Here is a 27,823-nt window from a genome sequence, read left to right on the forward strand (position 1 = left end):
CCGTCCGCGTGCGAGAAGCAAGCGCGCGTGCGCCAGCTATAGGAGGGCGGTGGCGGCGGCGCTTTGGCGCATGTGCGCATGTGCGCGAGCGCTCCAATCATTGCGGGGCGCGGCGGTCACGTGAGGCTCGCGGTGTGCGCGCTTCCGGGGCCGCGCGGGGCGGCGCGCAGGGCAGAGCGGCGGTTTGGGCCGCGTCCGCCGCGGTCAGGCCCGGATTGTCCCGTCCGATTTCCGTCAGGTACCGCTGAGGGGGTTTTGGGGAGGCGGTGGCGAGTCGGGATCTCAAGCCGTGGGGCCGTGGCTGAGCCGCCCGTGGGGTTAGCTCGGTGGGGCCTCGCCAGGAGCGCTGCATTGCGGGGCGCGGCTCCTCGAGCTGCGGAGCTGGGAGTGGGGCGGGGCGGTGCGCGGCGGGTTCGGACCCCGCTTGGGTTCGGACCCCGCTTCCTGTAGCGAGGGGCGGCCGGAGCGGTGCGGGCCGGGTGGCCGCGTGTGGCTGCGGGGCCTGGGCTGCTCCCCCAAGTACCCAGCGGTGCGGGAGGGATGGGCAGCAGTAGGACTTTGCCGAGCAGCCGTAGCGGTGAGCGGCCCAGAGCTGTCGCAGTTGGGGCTCTGAGCTGTCAGCCGTGTAACGTGTAGCTGCGTTGTAGCTGACGAGTTTGGTTAAGTCGGTTCTCGGCAAGTAATTGCGTTTGCTCTTCGTCGAGTGCCAGTGCTGTCGGTCTGTCTGACAGATCGGCACTGAGCTGTGAGTCCCGGCGACTTCAGCAGCGTGCGTTCCTACACCGCGCAGAGTGCTCCCGGCACGACCCTGCAGCTCTCCTGCTTTGCCGAGTGATTTCTGCCTGCCTGCTGAGGAAAGGCAGCAAAGACTGCAATTAGTAGAGGGCTGTGCCTTACCTCCTTGTGCTGACGTGCAGGTGACACGACTTGGATGTCTGTCCTTGTATCTGGGAAATGTTTTCAAGGCTTCGTGTGGCTTCCTTCTCAAAGCCGGTGGGGTTATGGAAATACTTAGAAATTACAGAGAGCTTTGCAATATGAATCTGTGCGCAGGAAAATTACATATATATATGTATTCTTCTGGCGTGCTTTGAAATTAAAAACTGCTCTTGGAGGCACCACTTTAATGCCTGGAATGTGGAATTCCATTTGATCTTTCTCATGAAATGGTGAAGGTGAAGTGTAGGAAAATAGCAGTGTAACATTTTTCAGCTCACCGGGACTGCAGCAGTGTGCTGCTCCCTGTGTGTCAGGTGGAGCTCAGCAGTGAACTCCTCACTTCAGGAGTTTCGCAGAGTAAACTCTGTAGTCATTCTACTTCAAATCCTCGTATCCTCATCAGGGACCAAATATGATGGGTTTTTGTATTGGATGTATAGATGTGGCCACACAAATGCTTATCTCCTGTTTGTGTTCTTCAGAGAATTCAAAGGTGAAAGAAAATGTTTAAAAAATAAAATAATAAAGCCTCTCAAATGTGCAGTAGGCCTTGTTCAAAAGTAAATTTTAGGCATCCTGTTGTCTTTTTTCCTTTAAGTATCAGGATATCTTAGAGTATATTTGTAGCTGTAAACTACATCAAACAATGGCAGTTCAATGGTCTTCTCAACCGTGCTGTGCTTGTATCGTACATGTATCCAAACCAAGCCAGCTCCATGTTGGTGAGAGCTGAGAACCAGCTTTCTTTCCAGGAAAGGGATGAGAACACCCATGTTGGGCTTCTGGTGCAAGAGTAACACACCTCAGCTAAGTATTTACATGGGTTTAACCTGAGTGTCTACACTGAGGTCCTTTCATTAGCTGCAGCAGAGAAGTGATTGCAGTGATGTGGTGCCTTGTGGTACTTCTTCCTGTTTGTAGTGCTCTGACTTGCTTAGAAGTGTAACAGCAGTGCTGGTCGCTGAAGTCCAGGGTTTGCACGAAGAAAGCAGAACCACATGGCAGTCCTGCAGACAGGTGTTCTCTGTGTTGAAATTTTTGACCTGATACATCTCCCAGTCTTCTAATTCCATTTCTGTATGTTACATGGAGAGTAACAGCAAACATATCTGCTGTTCTGAGAAATTATGAGTTGGCTGTGAGGAGTGCTAGCACCAGTCAGAAATTAATTGCTTCTCTTCTACGTGACTAGTAAAGACTTGCATTATTAGTGTTATACTTTCAAGTTTAACATTTACATGTTTCATTTACAGCTGATTTAAAAAGACTTGGGTGCAGTAAAAAAGAAAAGCCACTGCTACCACAGCAGCCATAGGAAAACAATCCTAAACTCTGCTTTAGCTTGTATGAACAGAGCTTTGTTCTTGCTTTCTAAGCACTGGTATGATGATATAGAATCAGTCATTAGCCATCCTGGAAGTCTGCACTTCTCTAACTTTCCTGAAACTGAAGATTACCTTTCCTTCTGGATTTCTTATGTTGTTCTAATTGACAAGTGACAGTGCTTTTGTTCCTGAGACTTGAAGTCAAAGCATCCACAACAACTCATTAATCTGCATCTCAAGTAGGATGCAGAAGTGAAGTTTCCTGAACTTGTGCTTTTCTGATGTAGGACTTGGAGCTTGCCCTTTAAATTGTTTGCAATTATACTGCACAGTATTTAATGGATGATGGTTTTCACATCTACCTTAATGAGAAGCTGCTGATGTGGGAAGTGTGTTCTAAAAGTATCTTAGCTTGGTTGCAGCATAAATAACTTCTAAATCCCACACCTGTCCTCTATGCTCTAGGCATTGTTTCTGCACTGAAACATGGTACATCTGAAATTAACAGATGTTACTTGGTGCTCAGCATTCGTCATGAGTGATGATAAAGCTGTTAGGGCAGAACTCGGCCTTGGAGTCTTGGGGGAGCAGCAGTGTGATCGCAGTGCCTTACGGCCACTCGTGCAGTGGCTGAGTTGGTTGCTGTCTTTCCTTCTGCTGCCTTCCTTTCTTTATCTGCCCTCAAGAATGAGATTACCAGTTGAGGTTTTCTTTTAGGTTTATTCTGTTTTTAGGGAGCTGTGTCTTTGTATCAGATAATTCATTCCAAACTGACTGTAACTGCCACGTTCTCTTCATTTGAGCATGTGGGATATCTTGTGCCACTTCTTGTGCTACATCTCAGTGTCCCAAAACAAATGTAACAGAGTGCTATGTACAAATTCATTGTTCCTGCTGATGGAAATAGAACTTCATCCCCAAGCAAATTCTTTAAATTCTTTATTGCAAACACTCAGCAGGTTAGAACGCAGGAAGAACTTCATACCAAGGGTGTTGACATCGTAATGAGAGAGGACGTATTTTGTGAGGAAGGTGGTATGATTCAAGCAGCAAGAAAACATTCCAGACAGCTCACTAGTCAAAATGCACAGATAGGAAGAGGAGTGCTGGGAGGGCACTTAAAGTCTCCAGGTCCTCAGTATGGGCATGTACTGCCTATGGCTGAGCTGTCGGGGCTGAACAACTCAAAGAAGGAAAGGCTTCTGCTAAGGGGAGTTAGGTTGTTACCTTCTAGAAGTTTTATATTTATTTCCTGGGTGTGGGAGGAAGGAAAAGTCAGTAAAAAAAAGCACTAATGACAAATTCAAGTTTAATTTTTATATTGTGCAGCTTTTTTAGTATAGCCTTGTAGGTCTTTTGAGAATTGGTCTGTGGTTATTATCAGATCAAGAAAAGAGAAATTGACATTTTTCATAATAGTTGATTCTACTAAATAGTAAGCGTACTTGTTTCTTTTTATTCATGTGAGAATAAACTGTTTTTCTAGCTTGATTAACAGCATGATTGTATTTCAGCTCTGTACTTATTAGGTTTTACCTTAATTGCTTCTTTGCATTTAAAAACAGAATTCAATTTCCTGTTTTGATGCGTTTCCTATCATTGATAAGTTTACCTGTTCCTGTTAATCTTCAGAGCCAACACAGCCAAGATTTTCAACTGGATTGGATTTGTATGATAGCAGAATGGTTTATTATCTTCTGTTATTGGGGATTCCTTGTTGCTGGTGATGGGTGAGCCTGAAAAACCACAGCTCGACTTGCACATCTCAGGGTGAGTGCTCTTTTTATTGAAGTGTTTTTTGTTTGTTTAAGAGCTGAGTTGTATTTTAGACCTGACCATCTGGTTTTTGTTTGTTTGTTTTCCCCAGAGTATACCTTTATTCAGTATCTCTCATATAATTTAGAGGGTTGTCAGGTTTTGTTTTTTCATGCAGTGTGGAGTGAATTGGTGTAATCCCAAATGAAAGATCAGGTTACTCTGAGCTTTTGTTATAACTTAAAGATTGATTCTGCTTGAGCAGAGTGTTGGATTAGATGATTTCAAGAGATCGCTTCCAACCTAAATTATTATAACAGTTTTGTTGTTATAAGCAGTTTATTACAAGTAGTTTTGCATTTGGGAAAAAAAAAAAAGTGTGAGGATGGGATGTGGTGGGAGGGGATGTTAACTGTTCCCTATTTTTTCCATGCAATATCTCAACTTGGTGGGTAAGTGATTGCTGTAATATTGAACTATATCTTTTTATGTTCCTGTAGCTGCTGTTTAGCCTGCTGTCCAGAAGACAAGAGGTTCTGGCTGATCAGGAGTAACTATTAACAGTTGAAGTTGGCTGGAGAATGGAAGGTGTTGAGTTTAAGGAGGAATGGCAAGATGAAGATTTTCCAAGGTTTTAAACTTTTTGTAAATAAAAATCAAATACATAACATCCAAAACAATCTGTCCCTATTTTCCTGATAAACTAATACTCAATCTTGCAGTGATTTCCACTAACATAGTGATCTTCAGAGGCTTTTGTGCCTTGTTTCTTTGTGGTCTGGAAAGGATAGCTTTATGTTAGTGTGTAAGTAATATAAGAATGCCCATATTGAAATTTCTGATGTTACCAAAATGAAAGTGTAAGTTCAGCTTTGTTTTCTTCAGGTGTTAAATGAACTTTTCCTGACTGTTTGCTTATTATCACCAATGACTGAGTGCCTGAATACTTCAATAAGCAATATTTCTGAGCGAAACTTCTAGCATTAAGAGTACTGTGATGCTCAGACCTACAAAGAAATTTAAAAAAAATTGACTTCAGAGGTGTTCTGTTTAAAAAAAAAAAAAAAAAAAAAAGTACTGTTTCTGTGATGTATTTAACAGTAAACTTTATCAAGCAAGAATACAGTAATTTTCCTAAAAGTGATACCAGTAGCAGCTAGTACTTTGCCATTTCATAATTTGGATGCTATGAGGGAAATTTCTGCTACGTTGTTGCTTTACTGCCAGCTTGAATTTAGATTGCACGTGCTTTTGGATCAATACAACCCACAATGTTTTTAGTGGAAACTACTATTAAAAACTATTTTGTGTGTCAGGCCCCTGCCAGAGGATGATCCTGTTGACTCAGATATATTGGCTGCAGCAGGAACAGAAGGTGAAACTGGTAAGAACATTTCAGTGCAATCAGGCTGATTGTTTTCTACATAAATGATTGTCTTAAAGCTCTGTTTTGTGTTATTTTTTTTGGTTTTGTTTTTGATGAAACTTGAGGGATCAGCTTCTAAATGACATATTCATATGTCAGCAGAGGGATCTGGGTAATACTGAACATAAATAAATGATTACGCTCATTTCATGACTGATCTTAAAATCTTGGTTTGTTATTCGACTTCTGTGCATCAGTTAGGGCCTCCCTTAGTCTAGCTCCAAATTCCAGGCTTGTGTGATCTTTTAAGATTTTTGGCAGTCCAAACAAAAAACCCTGTTTTGGATCTTGTCTGTCTTTATCTTGGATGATTTCAGTGTTTAAGTGGTGGACATTAACTTACTGTGTATTCTGAGGAAGTGCTGTGCTGTTCTGTCTTGTTACTGTGCTCGTCTAAACTCACTTAAGCTTTGAAAACAAATTTTCTTTTTTAAATGCAGCTGTTAATGGAACCAAAGTGAGGAAGAAACTTACAGCTCCAGATATTAGCTTAAATTTAGATCGCAGCGAGGAGTCTGTTTTGTCTGACTTGGATGAGAGCGGAGACATTGATTTGGATGACTTAGATACTCCTTCAGAGAATAGCAATGAGTTTGAATGGGAAGGTAAGTGGTTTTGTAGCTCTTGTTTGTTGCCACAGAATGTTTTCTTATTCTTCAGGGGGAAAGAACTGTGACTCATAATTTCTTTTTTAATGGAAATCATAAGATAGAGACAATTTTTAAAAAGCAAGTCATATGCTGACTGACTAATAAACAACAAACATAATAGCTATTAACTCCAAATGAAGTAAAGTGAATGCAAATCTTTGGTACAAACATACGCTTTACATGTGTTATGATTCCATTCTGGATAGAGGTAAGCAACATGTAGGCCTATAGGTTGTAGATTAGCTTATCAGGACTTTGTGAATTGTAAGCCTTTGTATTTAATGAGATCTGAATGATGTTCTTAGAGATGAGTAACACCTGAGCTCATTTACAGAAATGAAACTGAGAAAAGGTCAGAACCCTTCAGACTTTGCAAACTTTCTGTATTTGCTGGAAATAGTAGAAAAACCTCTATTTTCTGTCAATTTGAAATATGTTTGAAGTTAACTTACCTATAGCCATGGTAGAAGTGTTAGAGAACTGATCCTTACGAAATGAGTAGATTATTAATAATATTTTTACAGGCAAAATCTGTTGAATCTAGTAAGTTTTGTTGGAATGAACAAAGTTCTCTGTAGGAGTTAGAGCACAAGTTTCAAACTTGAGTTTAATTATGATTAGGGCCCTTTTAATGTAAGCTAAGGATTATTACTTTGGTCAAACAGTTGGAGTTAAACTTCTGTAAACATACTACTTAAGAATGTATCTGAAATTATAGATACGTGACCTTGACTATTACTTGTTTTATGCTGCAAATAAAAAAAAAAAAAGCCTGAGAAAACCGGAAGTTCTTTTCATTGTTACATATGAAAAAAATTTGTTATTCATTCCAGGGTGGCTTATAAATGGAAGGAAAATGTTCTTTAAAGCAAGCATTTTTGATACCCGAGATATTGCAGGTCAAGTTTTTGTAACAGAGGCTGTGGGCTTACCTGTAGAAACAAATCTGTTTGAGAACTCTAGAGACAAAGAGTTGATGTTTGGGGTTAGCTTTGCAGTGCTGCTAAGGAAATGTTCCAGATATTTGTGCCTTGTTTTTCAAAAGTGGCTGAAAAGGGTTTCTGTCTTTTCTTCCTTTAATGCTGCTGCCTTCATTTTCCTGGAAGGATAGTTTCAGTTAACAGCTTTGTCTTGGGAACAGACAACTAACTTGCAGTAGGTTTTTCTCGCTTTGGGTAAGGTCTATGCAACGAAGTCAAGAATCATTTATTTAATTGGAGCAAATTTTTTGACAGATTGCTGTCAGCATAAATTCCATTTAGTGATTGTGCGCACACACAAATTAGATTTAATTTCTAATAGAATGCCTGCATGTCTGCTTGCAAGATAGTGTTAATATTTTAAATTATGCTTCCATGTAAATCTGTGATCAAGTAACCTGTATGATTATCACAGAGTTAACCACTTTGTCTATTTTGGTGAAATTCATTCAGGTCAGTGTACTGAATGCTTCCTGTTAAGTAGGCTGCTTACGTCATCAGAATCTTGCATGCGCTTTCAAATATAAAACTGCAGTTCATGGAAAACAAAGCTAACAGTAGTTTGATAAAAGTTTGATGTTGATGAGATGGTCTTTTGTAATGTCTGAAGGAACTGATATTCTTCAGCCAAATGTATCGACTGACTTAAATTGGATAGCAAAATGGTTAACCTGTGTTATAATTGGCGGTCACTGTATGCAGTATTCATAATGGATATTGAACATGTTTTAACTTTGGCAGATGATCTTCCAAAGCCAAAAACTACTGATGTAATTAGAAAAGGATCACTTACTGAATATACAGCAGCAGAGGAGAAAGAGGATGGTCGGCGCTGGCGTATGTTTAGGATTGGCGAACAGGACCATAGGGTGGACATGAAGGCAATCGAACCATATAAAAAAGTTATCAGTCATGGTGGTAAGAATTAGTGATATGCTGAGGGGATCTGTTGAAACTACTACTAGAAGCTGAGATGCAGTGGTACAGAAAAAATGGAAAGACTCAGTGATGCTGTGCTTTGTTGTAGCGTAAAGCATATGCTTAGTTTGTTACTTCTTGCATGTTAAACTGAAGTTCCAGAACGTATTTGTGTTCAGCTCCTAACATGACCATTCATAATGTGCTTAGTAGTTATACAGTCTCAGTGTCACGATCTAAATTTTTTTTTTTAAGAGTGTTGAAAGAAATAGCTTTAGGTTTGCTCAGGCAAAAATCAATTTACTGACTCTAGCTTAATGGTCTATGAAGTTTAAGTAGGAAGAAAAGTTGACCAACAAAAACATTAAACATACTGAGATGTGGAGTACAGGTACAGCACTTTAATTGCATCTGTTTCCATTATCTCTTTAAAAGTAGATGAACTTTAAAAAAAATATATATATATTTAATAATTATAAGCAAAATCTTCTTGGAAACAGACTGACAAATGTTCTTACCTCTTCCATACAAGTGGTTCCAGAGGATCAGTCTGGTGATAGGTGATGTATATTGTATGTGTGCTTATCCATTCATATACCGTTGGTGTTTGCAAAGCTCTTTTAGGGAAATAATGGAGAAACTTACTGTACATTCATGAATTTTCTTTGAGTAAAAGTGGTCAAGATATAATCAGTGTAGTCACTACTGCTACTTTTTTCTTTGCAGGTTATTATGGTGATGGGTTAAATGCCATTGTTGTGTTTGCTGTTTGTTTTATGCCTGAAAGCAGCCAGCCTAACTACAGATACCTAATGGACAATCTATTTAAGTAAGTCATCATCTGCCTCTGAACACTATCTTGGTTTCATATTGTAAAACTTTAATAGTATCTTTTTTTTTGTGAAGCTTTTTTTTTTTTTTAGATGAGAGGAAGGGTAATACAATACAGCAACTACGTCTAATTCCAGGGGGAAAAAAGTGATTGGCTGTTGCTTAACAATGTTGTCAGCTTCTCTTCTTTTGATATTTGGGCAGTACTAGGAATTAATTCAATATCCACAAATCTTCACTTGAGCATTTTCTTTCCCCGTGTTTGCAGGTATGTAATTGGCACTTTAGAGCTACTAGTAGCAGAGAATTATATGATAGTGTACCTGAATGGTGCAACAACACGGAGAAAAATGCCAAGCATAGGCTGGCTTAGGAAGTGTTACCAGCAAATTGACAGAAGGTAAGAAGTTCTGTAGTGTTTTTTCCCAATGTTTGTATTCAGTGCTGCTTAATGAGGTGTCTGTTAATCATTAAGATGTAATTGTGAAGCGTATTGTTTGAAAATCTCTTCTGACATCTTGTCAGTGTAGAACAATGGTATGGATATGCTTGATTTCTTTTTTTTTAATTTTTATTTTTCCTTAATTCCATTTTTATAAGTGAAGTCGTAGTATTAGAATGGGGGGTACTGTTACAGTGTAGTATTTTGTTAAACATTCATATGCTGATATAATAAGGTGGGTCCCTTGACAATTTCATTACAAATGTGTCAAAAAATACTCTAACTTTGGTTGTTAAAATGATGCTAGCCTTTCAATTCTGACTAGGTATTTTCCTAGTGTTTTCTTTGGGCAGACAGTAATTTCAAGTAATGGGATATCAGAATGCTAGATCTAAATAACAAAGTTGTAATTGCAAAAACATGTTTTGTATATATGTGTGTGTATGTGTGTGTATGTATGTATGTGTATATATATATATATATTAAAAAGGTTTTTGTCACGTTACCATTTTGCTCTAATAATTATGTTCAATGTTTGAATCCTTCAGGTTAAGGAAAAATCTGAAGTCATTAATCATAGTTCATCCTTCTTGGTTCATCAGAACGCTTCTGGCCATCACAAAACCTTTTATTAGGTAATAATATGGATGCTATTATTCTTTTAAAAAGTTTAAATCTTTAACTGTTTAAATATTGACCTAATGAATACTACTGAAGATGTAACTGTACCCTGCCTTTGTTCTTCCACAGCTCAAAATTCAGCCAGAAAATTAGGTATGTCTTTACTCTGGCAGAACTAGCTGAACTCATCCCCATGGAATACGTTGGCATCCCAGAATGCATAAAACAGTACGTCTTATAGTTCAAATGTGTTCTAGGTTGACCATGCTTAGGAAGTGGTGTATAATATATTCAGTGGTTGGTTTGAACGTAATACTTGATATTTAATAAAACTGCTATGTCTAGGAGGAATTGCTGAACTACAGTTTTAATATTCCATAGAACAGAAGGAATGCTAATGTACAAGAACTTTCCTGTATAGTGTCTCACATAATTAGCAGTTTATGATGTGTCTAGTCTTCTGTGGATTAGGCCTTGCTGTAGTTGTTCTACTTATTGTATGCTAAATGGGCTTGAGTAAGAAATTCTGTGCACTTACGTTAACTTATTTATGGCATTTTTCACTGTTCATGCTAAACTGCACTACAAAGGAGAGAAATACCAGTTGGGTAGGGATTTCATTTGAGGAAAGCTGTGGATAAGAAGTGCTTGAATCCCTACCCGTAGTAGTTCTGAAACTACTTTGGCAGAGAGGGGAAGGCAGTACCAATGTCCTTGATTTTCTTTTTTCCTTCTGCTCTTCCTTCCTTTCAAGTCTTTGCCATATAATGTCCATTTAATGTCAGCACAACTCTGCTCTCAAGTGTGATAATGACACTTGAACAGAATCTGTGGCTGCAGTAACAAAGAGAAATCATAAACTTTTGTCTTGAAAAAGCTAGATGGAAATATTATTTATAAATTAATATAAATATATTAATATAACATAATAAAATATAATAATATAAATATTAATAATTCTGTCAGTAGATTAATTGGAAGGCATAACACACAGAGTCCATGGAGTATGTACCACGATAGGTGATCACAGATGTGATGGCTAATAGAGAACTCTATAAAGGAAGATAGTGTAGTTTCACTTTGGGCAGAGCTTCACATCCATGTTGGATAAACTGACTGCTGGGTACCACAGTAAACATTCAGCTGGTGTTAGTCGTGAATTATTATTTTTTTTAGCTTAAAGCAAATGCAGTTTTTTGTTGAGGGTGAAAGATGTGACAAAGTTGGAGCAATTTTGTGCTACTCTGAGAATTTTCTCATGGGATTTTTTGAAGGATATGTTAGGGAAATTCAGGCTGTCATTCCAAGTCTTATAAAGCTATTTTCTGTACTAAAGAATTGCTTGGGTTGGAAGGGACATTAAAGCCCATCCAGTTCCCAACCCCCTGCTGTGGGCTGGTTGCCACCACTGTATCAGCCTTGCCTCCAGGGATGGGGCATCCACAGCTTTTCTGGGCAGCCTGTTTCAGTCTTCAGAGGTCAGCCAAGCTCATCCTTCATAGTAGTTAATTATCAGACTAATGTGTCTGATATCTGGCTTTAAACTATTAAGAGTATAGACTGAAAACTTTAGCGATGGATAAATACTGTACAGGAAGTTGTTCTGGTAATTAAAATTTAATACTAATTATATTGAAGATGCAAAACCTTTTTTTTTGCTTTTTTTATTTAAAAACTTGGCATGTTTCCACAAATTATATTGATTAATACCAATTTGTAGCTTCTATTGAATTTGGCCTTTGTATATTTACTGAAATCAAACTTTTCCCCACCAAGGTATGAAGAAGAAAAGTTTAGAAAGAAACAAACAAGGTATATTCATGTTTTGATGAGGGTTGCATCTAGATAAGACTATTTGCACTGCAACTAACTCCCAGATGATTGGCTTGTGTAAAGGAATAAGCATTTGTAAATATAAACAAGCACTAGTGACCTAGTTCTTATGCATGAAAGTAACATCTGAAAACTCACGTATTTGTAAATAGTCTCTACTATTAAATGTGATTCTGAGTTTTAAGGGGGGGTGTGTGGATTCTTAACTACATCAAGAGGCAAAAGCATGCTTCTGTATGAACTGATTCAATTGTTTCACTGTTTCTAACAAGTGATGTCTAAAGAGCTGTTCTTAGGTGCTAAGCTGCAGTACGCAGCAGAGGCACAACTGTGGAGGAAGTTCTAATATTGTATTCAATTTCATATTAACTACCTTTTTAATTTGCACAGATTTAATGTTTTTAGTGCTGTTTGTATTTGCAGTGCGTATATTCCTTGGTAACAGTCATTAGATTTTTTCACTTTGCAAACTTTCAGTCTCTTGCTAACTATTCAAGCTATCCTAATAGCTGTGATAACTTTTTTTTTTGCTTTTACTTTTTACTGTATAACTAACAAATGTACTAGAATGTTCTGTTATTAACTTCACCTTATTTGGCTACTCTTTCGTGTGTGTAACTATTGAGGGAAGCTTATTGTCTAACTTGGCTAATGACCAAAGAAACAGTGAAATGAAAATTAAAAAATAATTCTTTCTGAAAACTTGCATTTGAAGCTACCTCACTAGGAATTACTCCAATTAAGAGAACCTTGTGGTGTTGTAATCTTAATTTCTAAGAAAGCTGAACTTGAGAAAACCATTTGGTATATATTGAACAACAGTTTTACCTGCTTTTTTTCCAGCATGCATGGTTTGACTCAATTGCATTGCAAGGCCCATTGTATTCAGGCTGTAAACCTGAGACACAAAATAACGTGTGAACTTGATAATCTGGAGGAAAAGTGGCACTCTTTAGCATCCCTGTCAATGTTGATACTTGTACTACCATTACTTTTCACAAAAGTTTTCCTAGACATCCTTCAACTTACTACTGAAGTAGACAGGCACTAAGTGGTTGTGAGATATTAATCGTGTTGAAAGCAGCTGTAGGCATTATTGTAATATGGGAAAGGAGACATGTTGATGTTTGTTAAGAGTGTTGCGGATGGAAGTAGGAGTTCTTTGGCTATGTATATGTCATTTTGGAAGCTAGAGTATGATACGTTTCTGTGGATTTATATTGCCAGCTATAGGTCAGTGCATAGCCAACTTGCGTTAGCTTACCATACTTTCTCGTGCTTCCTGTAATTCTACAAGTCATGTCAAAATATGCTTTCCTAAGCTACTGCAGTGAGGACAGGGATGAGTTGCAGCAGCATATTGTGCAGATAAACCGTTCCTTAATTAGGAATGTTTCTAAACACCACTGCTCCAGATTTACTGAATCCGCATGTGTTCGGTGCAATTCATAAAACTGTAAAAAATAGAACATCTGCCTCCTGTTTTTATGGGTTCATGACCTGGAAGAGTTGTCACTGTTCTAATCGCTTTGAAGAAACTGGCTGGCTATCGTTGGAGAGACTGAACAGATAGGTTAGTCAGTTCAGTTGTTAGAAGACAAACTTATCCTGAGCCTCCATTGCTTTGGAACTATGATTATTTTTAAAGTTAAGTGATCTCCATTATTTTCAGAATATATAGCTAAGACTGTAGTTGGTTCTTACTGTAAAGATGAGAGGTACATTTCATGCAGCACTGCGAGCCATCCCCTAGTTTCTGCAAAGCAACACATTGTTCAGTGGGGCCAAGGTAGATACAGAAACCCCTCAGAAATGAAATTTTCCTGGGTAGTCAGAGGAGACTTATAACTTAATAGAAAATACTGCAGTTAAGGAGCCACTAAACTCTTGTTAATTAAGTTTTTGCTGTTCCCTTCTTGGCTTAATTACTGTAAAATTGAAGATAATTCTGTGCTAATATTGCAGTGTATGAGTTCATCAAGTAGCAGCACCTGGTAGTATTGTTAACTGAGAACTTGTATTCCTGCTTCTATTTATTAGTAAGAGTACAGAACCTGCTCTTTTTCTTGCTGTGCAGTCAAATTACACTTATGCTTTTCAAATGCTATACTTACTTTAATGGCTTCTTAACCATTTTAATCAATTTCAAGGGGAAAGTAAGAAAATGGACTTTTTAAACATCTTATTGTAACTGCATTTGATAAAAATCTTAACTATTCAATATTTACATGCTAAAACTTGCTCCATGCAAGAGCTTTCACCTTTTTTCTGTTAATATTAATAGTTTTGCTTAATATATAAGGGAACTAAATTTGTTTTTAATATAGTTTTAACTTCACTGTTTTCTTTACTAAGCAGAGTTGACCAAGAGCTGAATGGAAAACAAGAGCAGAAAAGTGAACAGTAAGTTGAGAAACAAAACAAGACTGAAGAATACACAGATGGATTTATGCTATTTTCTCCATTTATGATGCATTCATGTGTGTATATATTACATAACTTGTCGCAAGAGGTGCTTAACTTTAGACTGGCACACAATGGACTCTTCACTGCTGTACTGGTTTGTCTTGATTTGAGTAGCTACCTTTGTGTAATCTTTTTATACAGCCAAATGTCAAAGAACCCCATGTTTAGAGGATGTTCTTACAACTGTTTATCTAAATGATGCATGTTCTTCAGTAAAATATTTATATATCTAAATGCTAAAGGAAAGATAATATATATTTTTATGACTTTAAGCAATATGTTGTGTACCTGCTGAGGAAATTCATTTGCAGGTAGGCAAGGCCATAAACTACTTGTTATTGTATAAAGCGCATGATCTGTTTTTGCTCTAAATGGTCAAGTGCATTTCTTGGTTGTCATAGAAACCTTAATTTGTTTGAAAATTAACAATCACATACTCTACATAGTCTACTATATGTGTGGAGATGCTTATTTCTGTTCACATCTAATACAAGCAGTACTCATTTACCTCACTAGAGTGAGCTTGAGCTTTGTCTTTTAGTCCACTTCTCAGAACACAGATCTGGAGTTTCTGAATTTCTGTCTGTTGGCCAAAGGGTTTAAGCCTAAGCTACAGTGGAAACTAAACTGTGTGACTGATATCAGACCTGTGTAAATTTAAGCTGCAAATTTCTGCTTCAGTAAACGAAGGCTAGTTCAGCTACCAGGATGAAATAAGTTTGTTCTGTTTTTTTTTTTTTTTTTTTTGTGCGTGTGTGTGTGTATGTGGATAAATATCAGTTATCACCAATAGAAATTCTGGTTATTTTCAGTAGAGCTTGAGAGTGGCATAAATATCTTACCCACAATATCACTTGTGTGCAGAGATTGGGGGAGTCTTACTGTTACTGTGTCATCCTTGTAAATGCAGCATCCATTTCTAAAGCTCTTGGCTTGGCACCTGATAGTAGTGTTAACTTCACAAAAAGAAACCAATATAAACAGTTTCCTCCTCACCCCATAAGGGTAGTAAAGTTGCCTATATAAAAAGCGTTCAGGGCAACAATTAGGCACTGATTGATAGCCTGTAAAAGTTTATGAAGTGTCTTGAGCATTGCTATTTCCCTGTAAGGACAGATGCACACAAATTAATCCATTCAGGAGCTGAGCAATTAAATGTTTTAGCAGATATTCAATCTTCAGATATTTTTATATGCTCGCAATTTTGTCTTTAAAATGTCAATTTCATTTAGTGTTATACAGTTCTCTTGAACTTAAAAAATGAATTCAACTAGATTAATGCCTGGCATGGATTAGTAGCAGTCTAGCTAGTTCCATGGTCAACATTTATTAATGGCCACTTCATACAGAATCTCCAATGATACACATAATAGTCTGGGAACAGATATTCATGTCAAATAAAGATGAACTGCCCATGTCTCTGGGAGTTTGTCTGCAATTCAGAGACTTTCATGTCAAGGTTAGGTATTTATGCTAGCTTCTGTATTGTGGTTTCAAAGAGATTAATATGTAGGATGTTCTCTTTCAGGAGGTGATAATGATTTCAAGTTGCCTTGAATCTATTACATCATGTTTGGATCTTGCTTTGAAAGCAGAACATAAATGTGAACACTTCATTTTAAGGCTTTTTTCCTTTTTTCCTATTTCAAATTTGATGTTGACAAGGATTAAAGTTAGTAAAGTGGGCATTTTCACAATTTGTTTAATGCTTCCACAATGCAATGCATATGAACAGACAACCTGAAAACCATCCTGATCTTTACTGATTCTGTGTGAGTCCTAGGGTAGATGCTAAGCATTCCAGTCCACTCATCTTGTTTCAAATTCTTCCTAGTTCAAAGAGGTATTCTTCTCAGTAAAGTCGTGTTTATAATGGAATGATTGGACTTCTGTGAGTATCTGTCCTGTTCCCTCCTATGTATATAGTGTCCTTTAGAGTAGACAGTCCTCTGTATAGGGTGAATTCTCAAATGATAAGATTATTGGTTGTTTTGGTTTTTTTTCTGGCGGCTGAGCGGTTCTGCAGTTTCATGTTGCAGCAGTACTATTTCTTTTGGAAATACTTACCTAAAGGTTTATTTCTTTAGTATTAGTTTTTGTGAATGAATACACTGTAAAACAGTTGTTCTGTCCTGAAAATATACACAGCGTGAGAATCTTGTGTACTAAAGAATGATTCTCCTCTGACCTTTTCCAGCTCATCATTTAATGATGAGGGGGATGTTTACAAAAAGCAGAGGTCCCAAAGTAATCCTGAACTCGAATTAACTTGTCAACCTTATATTTTTAAATATATAGAATAATTTAATATATTTTAATATTTAAAAACGTTAGAGTTAGAATTTCATACTTTAATAAAGTTATTTCTTTCTGAATTGCTTTGTGAAAAGTAACAGTATTACAGGGGGCTCATCTTATGCACTTCTTCCTAGAGGTAAAATCTGTGTTGATAGAATATGTTTTGAGCTCTGTTGATAGATGTTGGAGTCACTAATTCACCTTCAGTTTGGAGGTTGTGTGTATGTGTGTGTATATATACATGTGCTAATGGATACCTTGTTATTACTGTGTGACACTGAAATGGAGTTGTTTGAGATGGTGATCTCTGTATGTGTGGATGTGAGGTTGTATAAAACGAGTTTTACAACGGGAGAAACATTCAGAAGTGACAAAGATAATTTGGAGGAAGTGTCATTAAAAACTGATGTGGATAGACTCTGGATTGTATAAGTACTTGTGATGGTTTTATGTAGTGCGGCAAAGCTGTGTTCTACTGGAAAGTAACAGTGAGGGACGCAGAGAAATTTAGTGCTGAATCATACAGAAATCTTTTGAAGTTTTGGAATTTTAAAATGCACATTCTCAGTTCAGTTTAGAATTTTCAGTTCCACAAAGCTTAGAACTAGTTAGAGTAATATGTAACCTTCTTTGTAACTTTATGTAGCTTAGCATATTTCTTCATTTCCAGAGAACAAGTGAAGAAGAGTATGTACTTGCTGTTAGGAACTGTGCATTGAAAACAGTAGTTGTATTCCAAATTGCACACAGCTAGTTTATAGCTGGGTTAACATGTCTTGGCAAGTTTCTTGCTTCACACACTGTAATGCTCTAATGGCAGATGAGGACGTTTCAATGGGAAATTTGTGTCAGACTTCAAAGTCGGATGAAATGGTGGTGGTAATGAGATCTTACGAAATGACCTCACAGTGTGTCAAAAGGAGAAGAGGGCATCACTGCCTAGTTACAGCCTCACCAGTGTCATATACTGGAAAGTCTAGTAACTGGGGGAAAAATATAATTGAACTAAAACATGAATAGATGGTTTTAAACTAAATCTGTCACGAGCAGTAAGATTCTTGGAGAAAGGTGTATTTCAGTGTCAGACTTTTTTATTTGTGTATCTTGCAGATTTATATTGTATTTATTATGTAGAAAGATGGCTTAAGTGCATCTCTTACCCAAGCTGTTGTCTCCGAAGGTGACATTAATTCTCAAGTCATTCCAGTCTCCCTTAGAAGCCTCGTGTGAGGAAGGAGGGGGAATGGATAATTGCTTGTGTGCTTTCGGTAACCACAGAAGTCTTAGAAGGATTTTGGAGAAAATATGTATTCAGTCCTTGTGGATGCAGGTCATTCTCAAGAGGATTTTTTTCATGCTGGTTGTTAAGTCTGCTTTAATGATACTTTTCAAGGATAGCTGATTTTAGTCAAAGTAGCACTTGGATATATAAGGAATATTTAAATATATTTTGAAAGACATTTTGCAGCTTTCCTAACATCAGAATTTTAAGTTGAACTACACTTTCTCCTGTCACCTCTTGTTCTTTACATTCAGCTAACAGGAATGAAGGCAGTTGTGATGTAAAAGAGAGTGCAGTTCTGTTTGTGATTTCATCATTCCATTCAAGCATGACTGAGATGAATTAATAAGCTTTAATTTTGCTAAACTATTTCAGATCATTTTTGTTTTGTGATTCAGATAAAACTAGATGATTTGTTTAAACATCTTTTTTTCTTTTTTTTTTTTAATTAAATGATCTGAAGAACAACTGGCTTTTTCAATTTAAAAAAAAAAAAAAAAAAAGGGAAATCTGTACCTTACCATGGTCCTTCCTCTGGCTTACTCAGGGCTGACTATTAGTTGTGACATGAAGTTCCACATTAAAATTTGTTCACAGAAGATAAGTGTTCGATTTCCCAGTGGCTTTGTAGTTCTGCATTCCTTCTTACTCAGCATCCGAACAAGGCCTGTGTAGAAAAATAGAAAGGGCCCTTCAAAGGGCTCAAAAATTGTCTATGAACGCGATGACTGGTCTGTACAGTGTGGCAAACCTGCAGTTTTTAACTAAATGGAGCTGTAGCAGTCATGCCAAACCATGGTTTATGAATCATGCTATAACCAGGTTAAATAATTGACTCTTAGTAGTCGTTGCAGATATGATTGTATTTTCCTTTGTCCCTTTTGTATAAAGCTGTGTAAGTACAAGGCTCTTCACCTACCTCTTGTATTATTATTCCTTCTTTTTAACTTCTTTTCTGTTTGCTTTCCAAGATGTCACAGTAATGTGATGAACATGTCTGACCGTGCCAGCTGTGAGCACTTATCGGAACCTTTCTAATTAGGAAAAAGTAAATGCTGAATGCAATAAATATTTTTGAAAGAGGTCTGAATGTTTTCTTTTCCTTCTTAGGACTTTATTCTGACTTAAGTTATAAGAATCTTGCCCTACCCCCTCCTGGAAATCCTGAAATGTGACGTGGATGCAGAAAGCGCTGCATCTTTTTGCGGACCTTCACGTCCACACCGCTACTCTCGGCCTCCGGTCGCTCTCAGGCCGCGGCAGGGCGCAGCCCTGGGGGCGGTGTCGGCGCCGGCACTTCCGCTTCCGGGTCGGGGGGCAGCGCGGCCAGCGCTTCTTCCGGCCGCTCGAAGCGGGTGAGGTTGCGGCGGCGGGCGGCGGTGAGCCGGGGCCGGGCCTGGCGGGCGGCCTCGGGGAAACGCGGGGTCGGGGTCGGGGCTGCGGCTCCCGGTCCTGCCGGAGTGCCCCGTGACGGCGTTCCGCGACGGGTGTCCTGCGCCGGGGGCTCGAGGCCGGCCGGCCCGGGAGCCGAACGGAGGCGGACGAGGCCGGCCCCGCGTGTCGCGTTCGGGCCGTGCCGGTGCGGCTCCGGCCTGCCGCCCGCATCGAGCCGCCCGGGCTCTCGGCTGCTGCCGTGTACTGGGCAGCTAAGGGCCGTGTTGCGTTTTGTAGGTTTTTTCCCCTAGTTTATTAATGAGAGCAAGGATACAGCAGGCGTCCCGAGCCGTGGATGGTCAGTAAGGCGGCCAGCGCCCCGCAGGAACCATGGCCTATCAGCTGTACCGGAACACCACGCTGGGCAACAGCCTGCAGGAGAGTCTGGACGAGCTCATCCAGGTGCGTGTGCCGGGCTCGGGGCGGCTGCCGGAGGCGGCGGGGTGGTTATAGCAGATATAGACGTGCAGCGTCTCAGCTTTCAGAATGTTTACCTATTGAGATCAGAAGCGATTAGCGTTACATGGGAGCCTTTAGGTGAACGTTGTAGATGAAAGCCTTTTCTGATGTGGCATTTTCCCCTGTTATGCGGTCCAGTAAAGCTATAGCCAGACTATTCTGGAACACTGCAGTAAATTTCCTCTTCTTGTGCTGGTTTCTAACTAACTAGCAGAAATCTTCATGTAGCACAAAAAATCTCTTAGCGTGTTATTTCTTCTCCCGGGGTTAAGGTGGGAAAACAAAGGTAAATATGGGGATATGGAGCTGTTGGAGCAGGTCCAGAGAAGGGCCACGAAGCTAATCAGAGGGCTGGAGCACCTCCCCTACGAGGACAGGTTGAGAGAGCTAGGAATCTTCAGCCTGGAGAAGAGAAAGCTCCAAGGAGACTTTACATTGGTGGCCTTCCAATACCAGAAAGGGGCCTACAGGAAAGCTGGGGAGGGACTTTTTATAAGGGCAGGTAGTAACAGGAGGAGGGAAATGGTTTGAAACTGGAAGAAGGTAGATTTAGATTAGATATTAGGAAGAAATTCTTTACTACGAGGGTGGTAAGACACTGGAACAGGTTGCCCAGTGAGGTTGTGGGCGCTTTCTCCCTGGAAGTACTGAATGGGGCTGTGAGCAACCTGGGCTAGAGGGAGATTTCCCGGCCTATAGCAGGGGGGTGCAACCAGGAGATCTCAAAGGTACCTTCTAAGCCAAACCATTCTATGATAATGCTTCTACAATGCTTCTATAAGCTATTCTTTTAGAGACCTCTTCCCATAAACTTTCTTGTGGTATTCTTAGTTTTTAGTGGTTTTTTTTTGTTGTTTTTTTTTTTGAGTAAAAGTGAAAGCAACTCAAAACTTGTTTTTACACCACTTCAGTCACAGCAAATCACTCCTCAGCTGGCCCTTCAGGTGCTACTTCAGTTTGATAAAGCTATAAATTCGGCACTGGCACAACGAGTCAGGAACAGAGTCAATTTCAGGGTAAGATAACTGCCCGTCAGTGTTCTTGGTAAGCGATCGTGGTTTGAGTGTTGATGCAGAATGTCATTAAAAGCTGTGTGCTGTGAGCAGAGATTTTAAATGGTTCTTTATGATTCTGAAATAATGACTGCCTACTTGTATGTTCTGTATTTAATTGTGAAGCTTACTATCTCCCTGTTCTGTTAGGGAATTTTTGAAGGAATGCAGAAATCGGAAACAGGAATTTGGTGGGATGAGAGCAGAGGAAAAAGGAAAAGCTTAAATGTGTAGCATTGCTGTTGTTAGTGTCCTGCAGATGGGAAGAATTTTGCTCCTCTGAATTGCATTCTGCAGAAGTGAGATAAAGCCAGTTTTTCAGCCACAGCTCTGATAGGAAAAGAGACTAGAGAGGTGCAGGTTTACTTTTGTATTCTATCTGTTTGCTGTAGGTCTCACAGAAAAACTTGTTTTTTTCACAGCCACCCACTTTAGTTAATGGCAAATAGCCAACAAATTATTAAATGTCAATTTGATTGTAGCATTGAGGGAAAAGTTGTCCTAAATATTTCTCTGCAGTCTATGCAGAATGCAGAAATAAAGCGTGCTTGTAGGATTTTAGATTTTTTTTTTATTTTAGTGTTTTTTTCCCCTTACATGATTGCTTTTAATATGTAGCGTAGAAAACTGTTCAGGAGATGCAGAACAAAAAAATTTTACTTGGAGCTTAAGTTCCAAAGGAATCAGTTTAAAATATGGGAAGGTAAAGGCCAAAAGGTGTGCATATCAATACCTTTGGAATGCACCACATGTAGGAGTACGCTTTTATGTCACATTGATTAGTTTTTTCTCATTTAAACAATTGCAGAATTCACATCTTCTGTGATCACTGCTTACATTCCTCAGATTTTAAGAAATCTTTTCTGGTATTAACATAAGTTACATAGTTCCTTAATGCACGTTAGAAAATGTGTAAACCTTTTTAGCATACCTGTGAAACTTCCATTTGCATAGAGTGTAACATCCCTGCATTGAAAAGGTACATGGAAAGGCCTTGAAAACTTCAGCCACTGGGGGGCATTTAAATGAGTTTTCTCTAGTTGCTTGCTTTGTGTTTGCATACATTCAGGTTCATAGTTGGTTTTATGGCAAGCTGATTTGTAGTTCTAGAAAGTATATAGTTCTGTAAAGAGCAAATGTTATATTTTCTGATACTTTGGGGATGCCATCAATAGAAAATATCTTTTGTTTTTTTTTTTTTTAAAGGGATCTCTGAATACATACAGGTTCTGTGACAACGTATGGACATTTGTACTGAATGATGTTGAGTTTAGGGAAGTCACTGAGCTTGTGAAAGTGGATAAAGTGAAAATTGTAGCATGTGATGGAAAAAGTAAGTATGAAATACAATATAAATAAGCACAGGCACTAGACTTTTTCATTTATAGAAAGCTTTGATTGATCCTCTGATTAAAGCTAGATTGATTGTATTTTCAGGTGAAAGTAGGGCTCTGAACTCTGTTTCACTTCTCATATGTAAAACAGAAACCAGCTAACTCATAAGCACTGAAATAGGAACATGTGAGAGATTGTGGACACCTGTTGTGCAAATGCTATCACTACAGTGACCCAAAGTCAGAATTAATCTGGTTTGAGTTTCTGCATAGCGATTTTTGCAGTATTAACCAGTTTGCTAGAACAGCACCATATCTTACTGAAATCAAATACTGTTTCATCAGTCTGAGCAAGCAATTATAACTGTTGGAGCAACTGGTTGCTGGATTTGATAGCATGGGAGCCATGCACATGAAAAGCTTTTGATGGCATGGCAGATCACATGATGCAACTAAAGTCTTGCTTAATGGGCCCATTGTATGTAACTGCTTATAGGAGTTTATCCCCCATCTGCTTGACTGGATTACTTCTGTCAGTGTTGCTTGAAGTTCTTCACTGGAAAAAAAATCATTTAGTGACTACTGTGGCAAGCTGCTTTACAACTTTTCCAACTATTGATGTGACAGAATGTCACTGATGTGTGAAAAGGTGCCTGTTGTTTTATTCTTAAGAGTGATGCTAAAAGGAAGAACTGAGAATGGAAGAGGCTTTAGTTATGTATAACCTAGACCCACGATACAAGTTCTTCATGGCTTCTTGGATTCTGGCATGATTATAGGGGTTATGTCAACTTGTAGTTCTAAGTAGTTGTCAGAATTTGTTTGTTCAGCCTCTGCTGTTAGCTAAGCACATAATCTGTTTTTGTGTGCTTGTAGAGCTAGGAGAGGAAACCTTACTTTCAGCTTATTAGACATATTCACTCACATGTATGCAGATAAGGTCTAAAGAAATGGGTGATTTAAAGTTGTAACTAAAATTTCAGCTTTTTTCCACAAAAAACTTGCTTAAAAAACTTGTAGTAAACACTGATGTGTCTTCTACTTTATCCAAAGATCAGTATTTTGTCCACAGAGCTAAGAATAAAAAAGCAGTGACAATAGTAATAGCAGAAATTGCACTTCAGACAAAAGTTCAGATCAGAGTGTTGCTCTCAGTTATTTTATGAAGGTCATGCTTGTTCTCACAGGTATTTAAAAATGCATGATACGTATACTACAGTAGCACAGATTCCATAGGAGCTTTTGCTATGGGATGTGTTAACTTTTCTCTCTGGCAGGTCATGTGGTTTAGCAAGTATGCTTGTGACTGACTGCAGGAAAGTGCATAACACTGAGTTAGAGCAAAGCCTCTTCTATTTTTGGTACCTTGTTAGCAAATGATATGTATGCACAGCATTGAAGTTTGCAGTGGCTCTTCTCAGTATCACTGAATGAAATGAAACAACACAAGCAGTCCATGCCTCACATTATAGCAGTGAAGGAATTGGGTAGGTACAGAGTATGTGCTATATTAAAAGGCTTGGGGGGGAGTTTTTGAATTTGGGGAGGGTATTAAAGAATAGTGTTTGTTCTCTTTAACTTAAGTCTGTGGAGTGCTGTGTGTTACATTGCCTTTTCTCTTTCCTAGACACTGGTTCCAATGCTGCAGAATGAATAGAACTGTGGTTTGCCTGCAATATTTTCTGTTAATACGCAGCACTTTCTGGAGAGAAGCATGGAAAGGGACTGTGTTTGTACTTGCATTGCTTGCATCTTGTGATGCAGATGTGAGTTAATCCGTACTAAGAAAGCATCACAGGAAAACAGTGGAAGTAATACCTGTAGCATTTCTTCAGTTCACCATGTGGGGCATGAAGAACACAATGTTACTTCTTTTTTAAAAAGTTACAACGATACTGTTGCCTTTTTTGTTCAAGATAATTTCTCTAATAAACTTTTATTTAAAAACTTGTGAATGAATGAGTGATCATTGGGAAGCTTTGTTTAAAAACAGACATTAATATATTCTTGCAGTGTTCTATAATTGTTTTTATAGTACTGTTGCAAATTCACAGGGCTTTCAATTGTAGGGTCTAATCTGAGTGTGGTTGCAAAGACCAGTACTGCAAGGAATGACATTTTCAAAATAACATTAGAAGACATCAGCAAAAACTTAGCAGCTCATGCTCATCAGTATATTTTTCTGTTTGTTGCTGTATCTTATCATTATATTAAATAGACAGTAGGTGTCTATAGATGTATTTATTGCTTGGTAGATAGTAGGTATCTGTAAATACCAAATCCATTTAGTACTCTGTGCTAGTAATACATTGACTTGAGTATTAAAATATTATTGCATAGCTCATGAAAGCAAACCTTAAGGATTGCACTGTTTTCTAAAAAAATACTAGTGCTGCTTATTTTTATGTTTATCTAATTACACTTTGTATCTGTGCGTGTCTTTGGCCTGGAATAGGTATTTAGAAGGTATTTAAAACTAGAAATATAATGCTCTCAGTCAGAAGTGGGAGAAGTGATGAGCACTGAAAGCCTCAGTTATCGAGGATAAATTAGAATCCTTCCATCCATCTCCCCCTCCAAACCTGGAATGTCTTCTATAGACAAGATTTTTTTTTCTTTGCATGAAAGGATTTCACAGACTTGCTTCACAGACACCTCCAGGTATTGTGATTATTACAATTTTTCTTTTGTCCTGTATCTCTGTTAAAATGTCTTCTGTGTACTGCAGTTTGGTAAGAAACTGTTCTGAAACCAAGAGAACAAGACCATTGCTCTTATTTGAACAGCATGGTAATTGTCTGCTGAGGTCATTATCTTGAAGGATGTAAATGTATGTCCCTCCTCTGGTTTTCTCTTTTTTTCTGTCTTACTCAATCTTCAGTGTTTAAAAGTTCTCAGATAATTGTGGGGCAAACTAAACTTCAACCCTAAAAAATCTGTTGGTTGTTCCTACCTCCAGCTCTGCAGTCTTTTTCTCTCTGGACCGAAGCTTCTCAATCTCCAGCTCTTTTTAGCCCTGCACTCCTTTCTGAAGCAAATAAGATATACTGGTTTCAGTTCCAATTAAGTGTGCATTAGGATATTTACTGCAATCTTTTTCAATTTAAAAAACAAAACAACATTACACTGATGTAAGGTTTATTTGTGGAATGAATTTGTTAATGTTTCCTTCATACTCCTCCATCAGACTTCTCTTGTATTTCAGCACTTGTACGTTGCTACATTAGCACTTGCATCCTTGGAATTACTTTAGATGTTAACTGAAAGAAAATACATAACTTAAGAAGCTCTGATTCGCTTCTTTGCATGTGTAATAAATACACGTGCAAAGAAAAGTTTGAAATGAAGGAGAAATAATTTGAATGCTGAAGATGTCTGCTACTTTGTAATTGGTAAAATTCCAATCAATGTGAGTGTCATCAGAAATGGTAGTTTGTAAATTCAAGACAATTTTACTGACTTGTTTAAAAAGAGGGAAGAAAAAGAGTATGAAGAGTTACAGTGGAGATCTAGGAGGAGAAAGATGATTGGCTACTCTTCAGAGTGATGCCTAACAGTAATACTCCCAATGTACTCTAATATCTGTTGATTCGTGTTGCCTTGCTTTGTAAGGAAGTATTTGAAAAGGAGATGGACATTCTGAAATGAATTTAAATGTGCAAAACTTAAAGCATTCAATTCTTTCCATTGTGGAAAAATGTGCAAATGCTTAAATACCACTGAAGTTCTTGATTAGCCTTTTGTTTGGCCCGAGTTAACCAACTACCAAAAAAGCAACATGGATGAAAAGTATGTTGCATGTTGTACTAAGATATTTTTTTCATATCCAATGCAAAACTCTTTCACTGGCTAGAGCATCAGCATGCTTGCTGCCACCTGTTTGGTTCTTCCAGCTGTAATGGATTGGTTCACTGGTTTGTTGGGGTTTGTTTTTTCCAATTTCTTTCAGAAAAGTCTCGGTGGCTTCCAGCTGTCCATAGTGGAGAGAAAGCAAAAGATAATTTTGACCTTGAGCTGCAATTAATGTTTATATTTGGAAAGAAACTTTGCAATAAATAAAAAGAATCTGGAGGAAAAATAAAATTGAGTGACTAAATCCCAGTACAAAAATGGCTGTGGTGACTGCCTGTGTAAGTGTGGATTCCAAGAGAAGAAAGGATTTTGTGAATTCCTACAGAGCACAAAACTAGATCTTAGCTAAAGCAAGCTGTTTTCTCAGTCAGGGGTGTGAGGATTGCTTCAAATGTTATCAGAGAGGGAGATTAAAGGAAGAACAATAAGTATGGAGAAATAATTATGAATTTCCAGAAGACAGATTTTGTCAGGGTCATTCTGTAAGACAATAGAGTGAGGTAGATAAGATTTAACAGCAACGTGGATGTTTGTTTTGCTGCATCTTCAGCAACATAGGAAGTAGTATTGCAGTTAAAGTACTAGTGGCTTGCTTTTGCTTCTCAGTGCTCTAACAGTTCCTAGGTGAACATGGGAAGAAAAATTAATAATAATTAATGAATAATAAATAGGAGAAGCATAGTAAAGAAAATCTGAACTCTAGTGAGACAGTAATGGGAGATCTAGACTTAGGCTTCACTATCATTAGAGGGAGAACTTAATTAGGAAATTAGTTTTGCTCAAAGATAAATTTTATTGTATAAGTCAGATTATGGTGGTTTAACCAATGACCAAATCAATTCTGCTTATGATGGCAAGTATTTTACCAGTATTTTGTTTCTGAAGGTCATACTTCTTTCTAGTTTGTTTGCAATTTTTACCTGTAAATGTTTACCTGTAAATTTATTACCTATAAATTTTTCCTCCAAATTTATTTCCATTGACCCATTTCCTTATTATAGGACATCTCAGAGAAGATCTTATAAAACACAAAAGAAATACAAAGCAAGAAAGTAATAGATGCTCCTGACTAGAGTGAAGAAGGGCTGTTGATGGACTCTGTGTTTAAGTATGTGTTATGGTAGTTTCAGCTCACGCTATGTTGTTCTTGCAAAAAGTGAAAAACATTTGGATTAAAGACAGGTGAGGTTTTTTTTTTTATTTGTTATTAGATTTTCAGAATTGTAGTTTCACCTTCCTCTTGTGCATATCTTGAATGGCAATTTGGAACATACTTCCTCCTGAAGCAGCTGGTGGTTTGTTTAGCAATCAGATTGTTAGTTAACAACTGATCTGTAGACAGAGGGGTCACAGGTAGACTTTCATACTCTCACTGGACCAAGCTAATAATAAAATTTCTAATGTGACTGTGTTTCCAACTTAGTTCAGGACTTTATTGATGAAGTTCATAGGGTATTCAGTCTGGTTTTGGGGGATGATTCTATATTCTACTTTGGGCTAAGGTTTGTCCTAATTTATTGGCAATTTGTTCTTCTCCTCAGTTCTACAGCTAACCTTGCCCAATTGCATCATTTTTTTTGTGTCCCTGTCACCAATTTTCTGAGATGCTACTGAATTCATTTCTGCGATACTTTGAGATCTATGGAACACAAAGTTACACATGGTTATTCAGTGATGTTTTTTGTGTCTCCTTATCATTACAGATGATAGTAATATACGTCACTTTTTAATTTGTATCACTGCTTTCTAATGTCAAATTTCTAATGTCTGTGGAAGAGGAAGTGCTGTGAACATTCCTGTGCCAGAATCTTTTTATCTTAGTTCACTTTCTGAATTTGGGAGTAGCCTCATGTTCCTTCAGAATAAATTAGGTTACTACTGAGAGGGTGAGTTTAAAATAAATTTGCTCAAGATATACCTTTGTTT

General features: G+C 38.3%; 2 protein-coding genes across 3 annotated transcripts; both read left to right on the plus strand.

Annotated features, from left to right (window-relative positions):
* The first annotated feature begins 96 nt into the window (after positions 1 to 96).
* On the plus strand, positions 97 to 18,848 carry BNIP2 (BCL2 interacting protein 2). 2 transcript variants are annotated; one of them, XM_085234237.1, is made up of 12 exons: positions 97 to 238; positions 3,897 to 4,034; positions 4,520 to 4,650; positions 5,336 to 5,403; positions 5,886 to 6,050; positions 7,817 to 7,993; positions 8,720 to 8,822; positions 9,093 to 9,224; positions 9,815 to 9,901; positions 10,017 to 10,115; positions 11,664 to 11,699; positions 14,079 to 18,848. In XM_085234237.1, exons 3-12 carry the CDS (start codon positions 4,601 to 4,603, stop codon positions 14,125 to 14,127), a joined length of 966 nt encoding a protein of 321 aa, XP_085090363.1. In that variant the 5' UTR covers positions 97 to 238; positions 3,897 to 4,034; positions 4,520 to 4,600; the 3' UTR covers positions 14,128 to 18,848. The 2 variants fall into 2 exon arrangements, with proteins under 2 accessions (XP_085090363.1, XP_085090364.1); XM_085234238.1 differs by lacking the exon at positions 11,664 to 11,699.
* Positions 18,849 to 19,454: 606 nt separating this feature from the next.
* GTF2A2 (general transcription factor IIA subunit 2) lies at positions 19,455 to 23,992 on the plus strand. The gene is made up of 4 exons (XM_010717298.4): positions 19,455 to 19,602; positions 20,571 to 20,675; positions 21,918 to 22,044; positions 23,673 to 23,992. The coding sequence occupies exons 1-4, from the start codon at positions 19,531 to 19,533 to the stop codon at positions 23,696 to 23,698; spliced, it is 330 nt and encodes a 109-aa protein (XP_010715600.1). The 5' UTR covers positions 19,455 to 19,530; the 3' UTR covers positions 23,699 to 23,992.
* The last annotated feature ends 3,831 nt before the right edge of the window (positions 23,993 to 27,823 follow it).

This window comes from Meleagris gallopavo, chromosome 12, assembly GCF_905368555.1.
Source record: "Meleagris gallopavo chromosome 12, MGAL_WU_HG_1.1, whole genome shotgun sequence".
Classification (NCBI taxonomy): domain Eukaryota; kingdom Metazoa; phylum Chordata; class Aves; order Galliformes; family Phasianidae; genus Meleagris; species Meleagris gallopavo.

Coding starts and splice junctions, on each gene's coding strand:
- GTF2A2 (XM_010717298.4), top strand. CDS start 19,531: ATGGCCTATCAGCTGTACCGGAACACCACGCTGGGCAACAGCCTGCAG. Junction 20,676..21,917: donor GGAACAGAGTCAATTTCAGG/GTAAGATAACTG, acceptor TTTTTTTTAAAG/GGATCTCTGAATACATACAG. Junction 22,045..23,672: donor TGTAGCATGTGATGGAAAAA/GTAAGTATGAAA, acceptor TCTCTTTCCTAG/ACACTGGTTCCAATGCTGCA.
- BNIP2 (XM_085234237.1), top strand. CDS start 4,601: ATGGAAGGTGTTGAGTTTAAGGAGGAATGGCAAGATGAAGATTTTCCA. Junction 9,225..9,814: donor TACCAGCAAATTGACAGAAG/GTAAGAAGTTCT, acceptor TGAATCCTTCAG/GTTAAGGAAAAATCTGAAGT. Junction 11,700..14,078: donor TTTAGAAAGAAACAAACAAG/GTATATTCATGT, acceptor TTTACTAAGCAG/AGTTGACCAAGAGCTGAATG.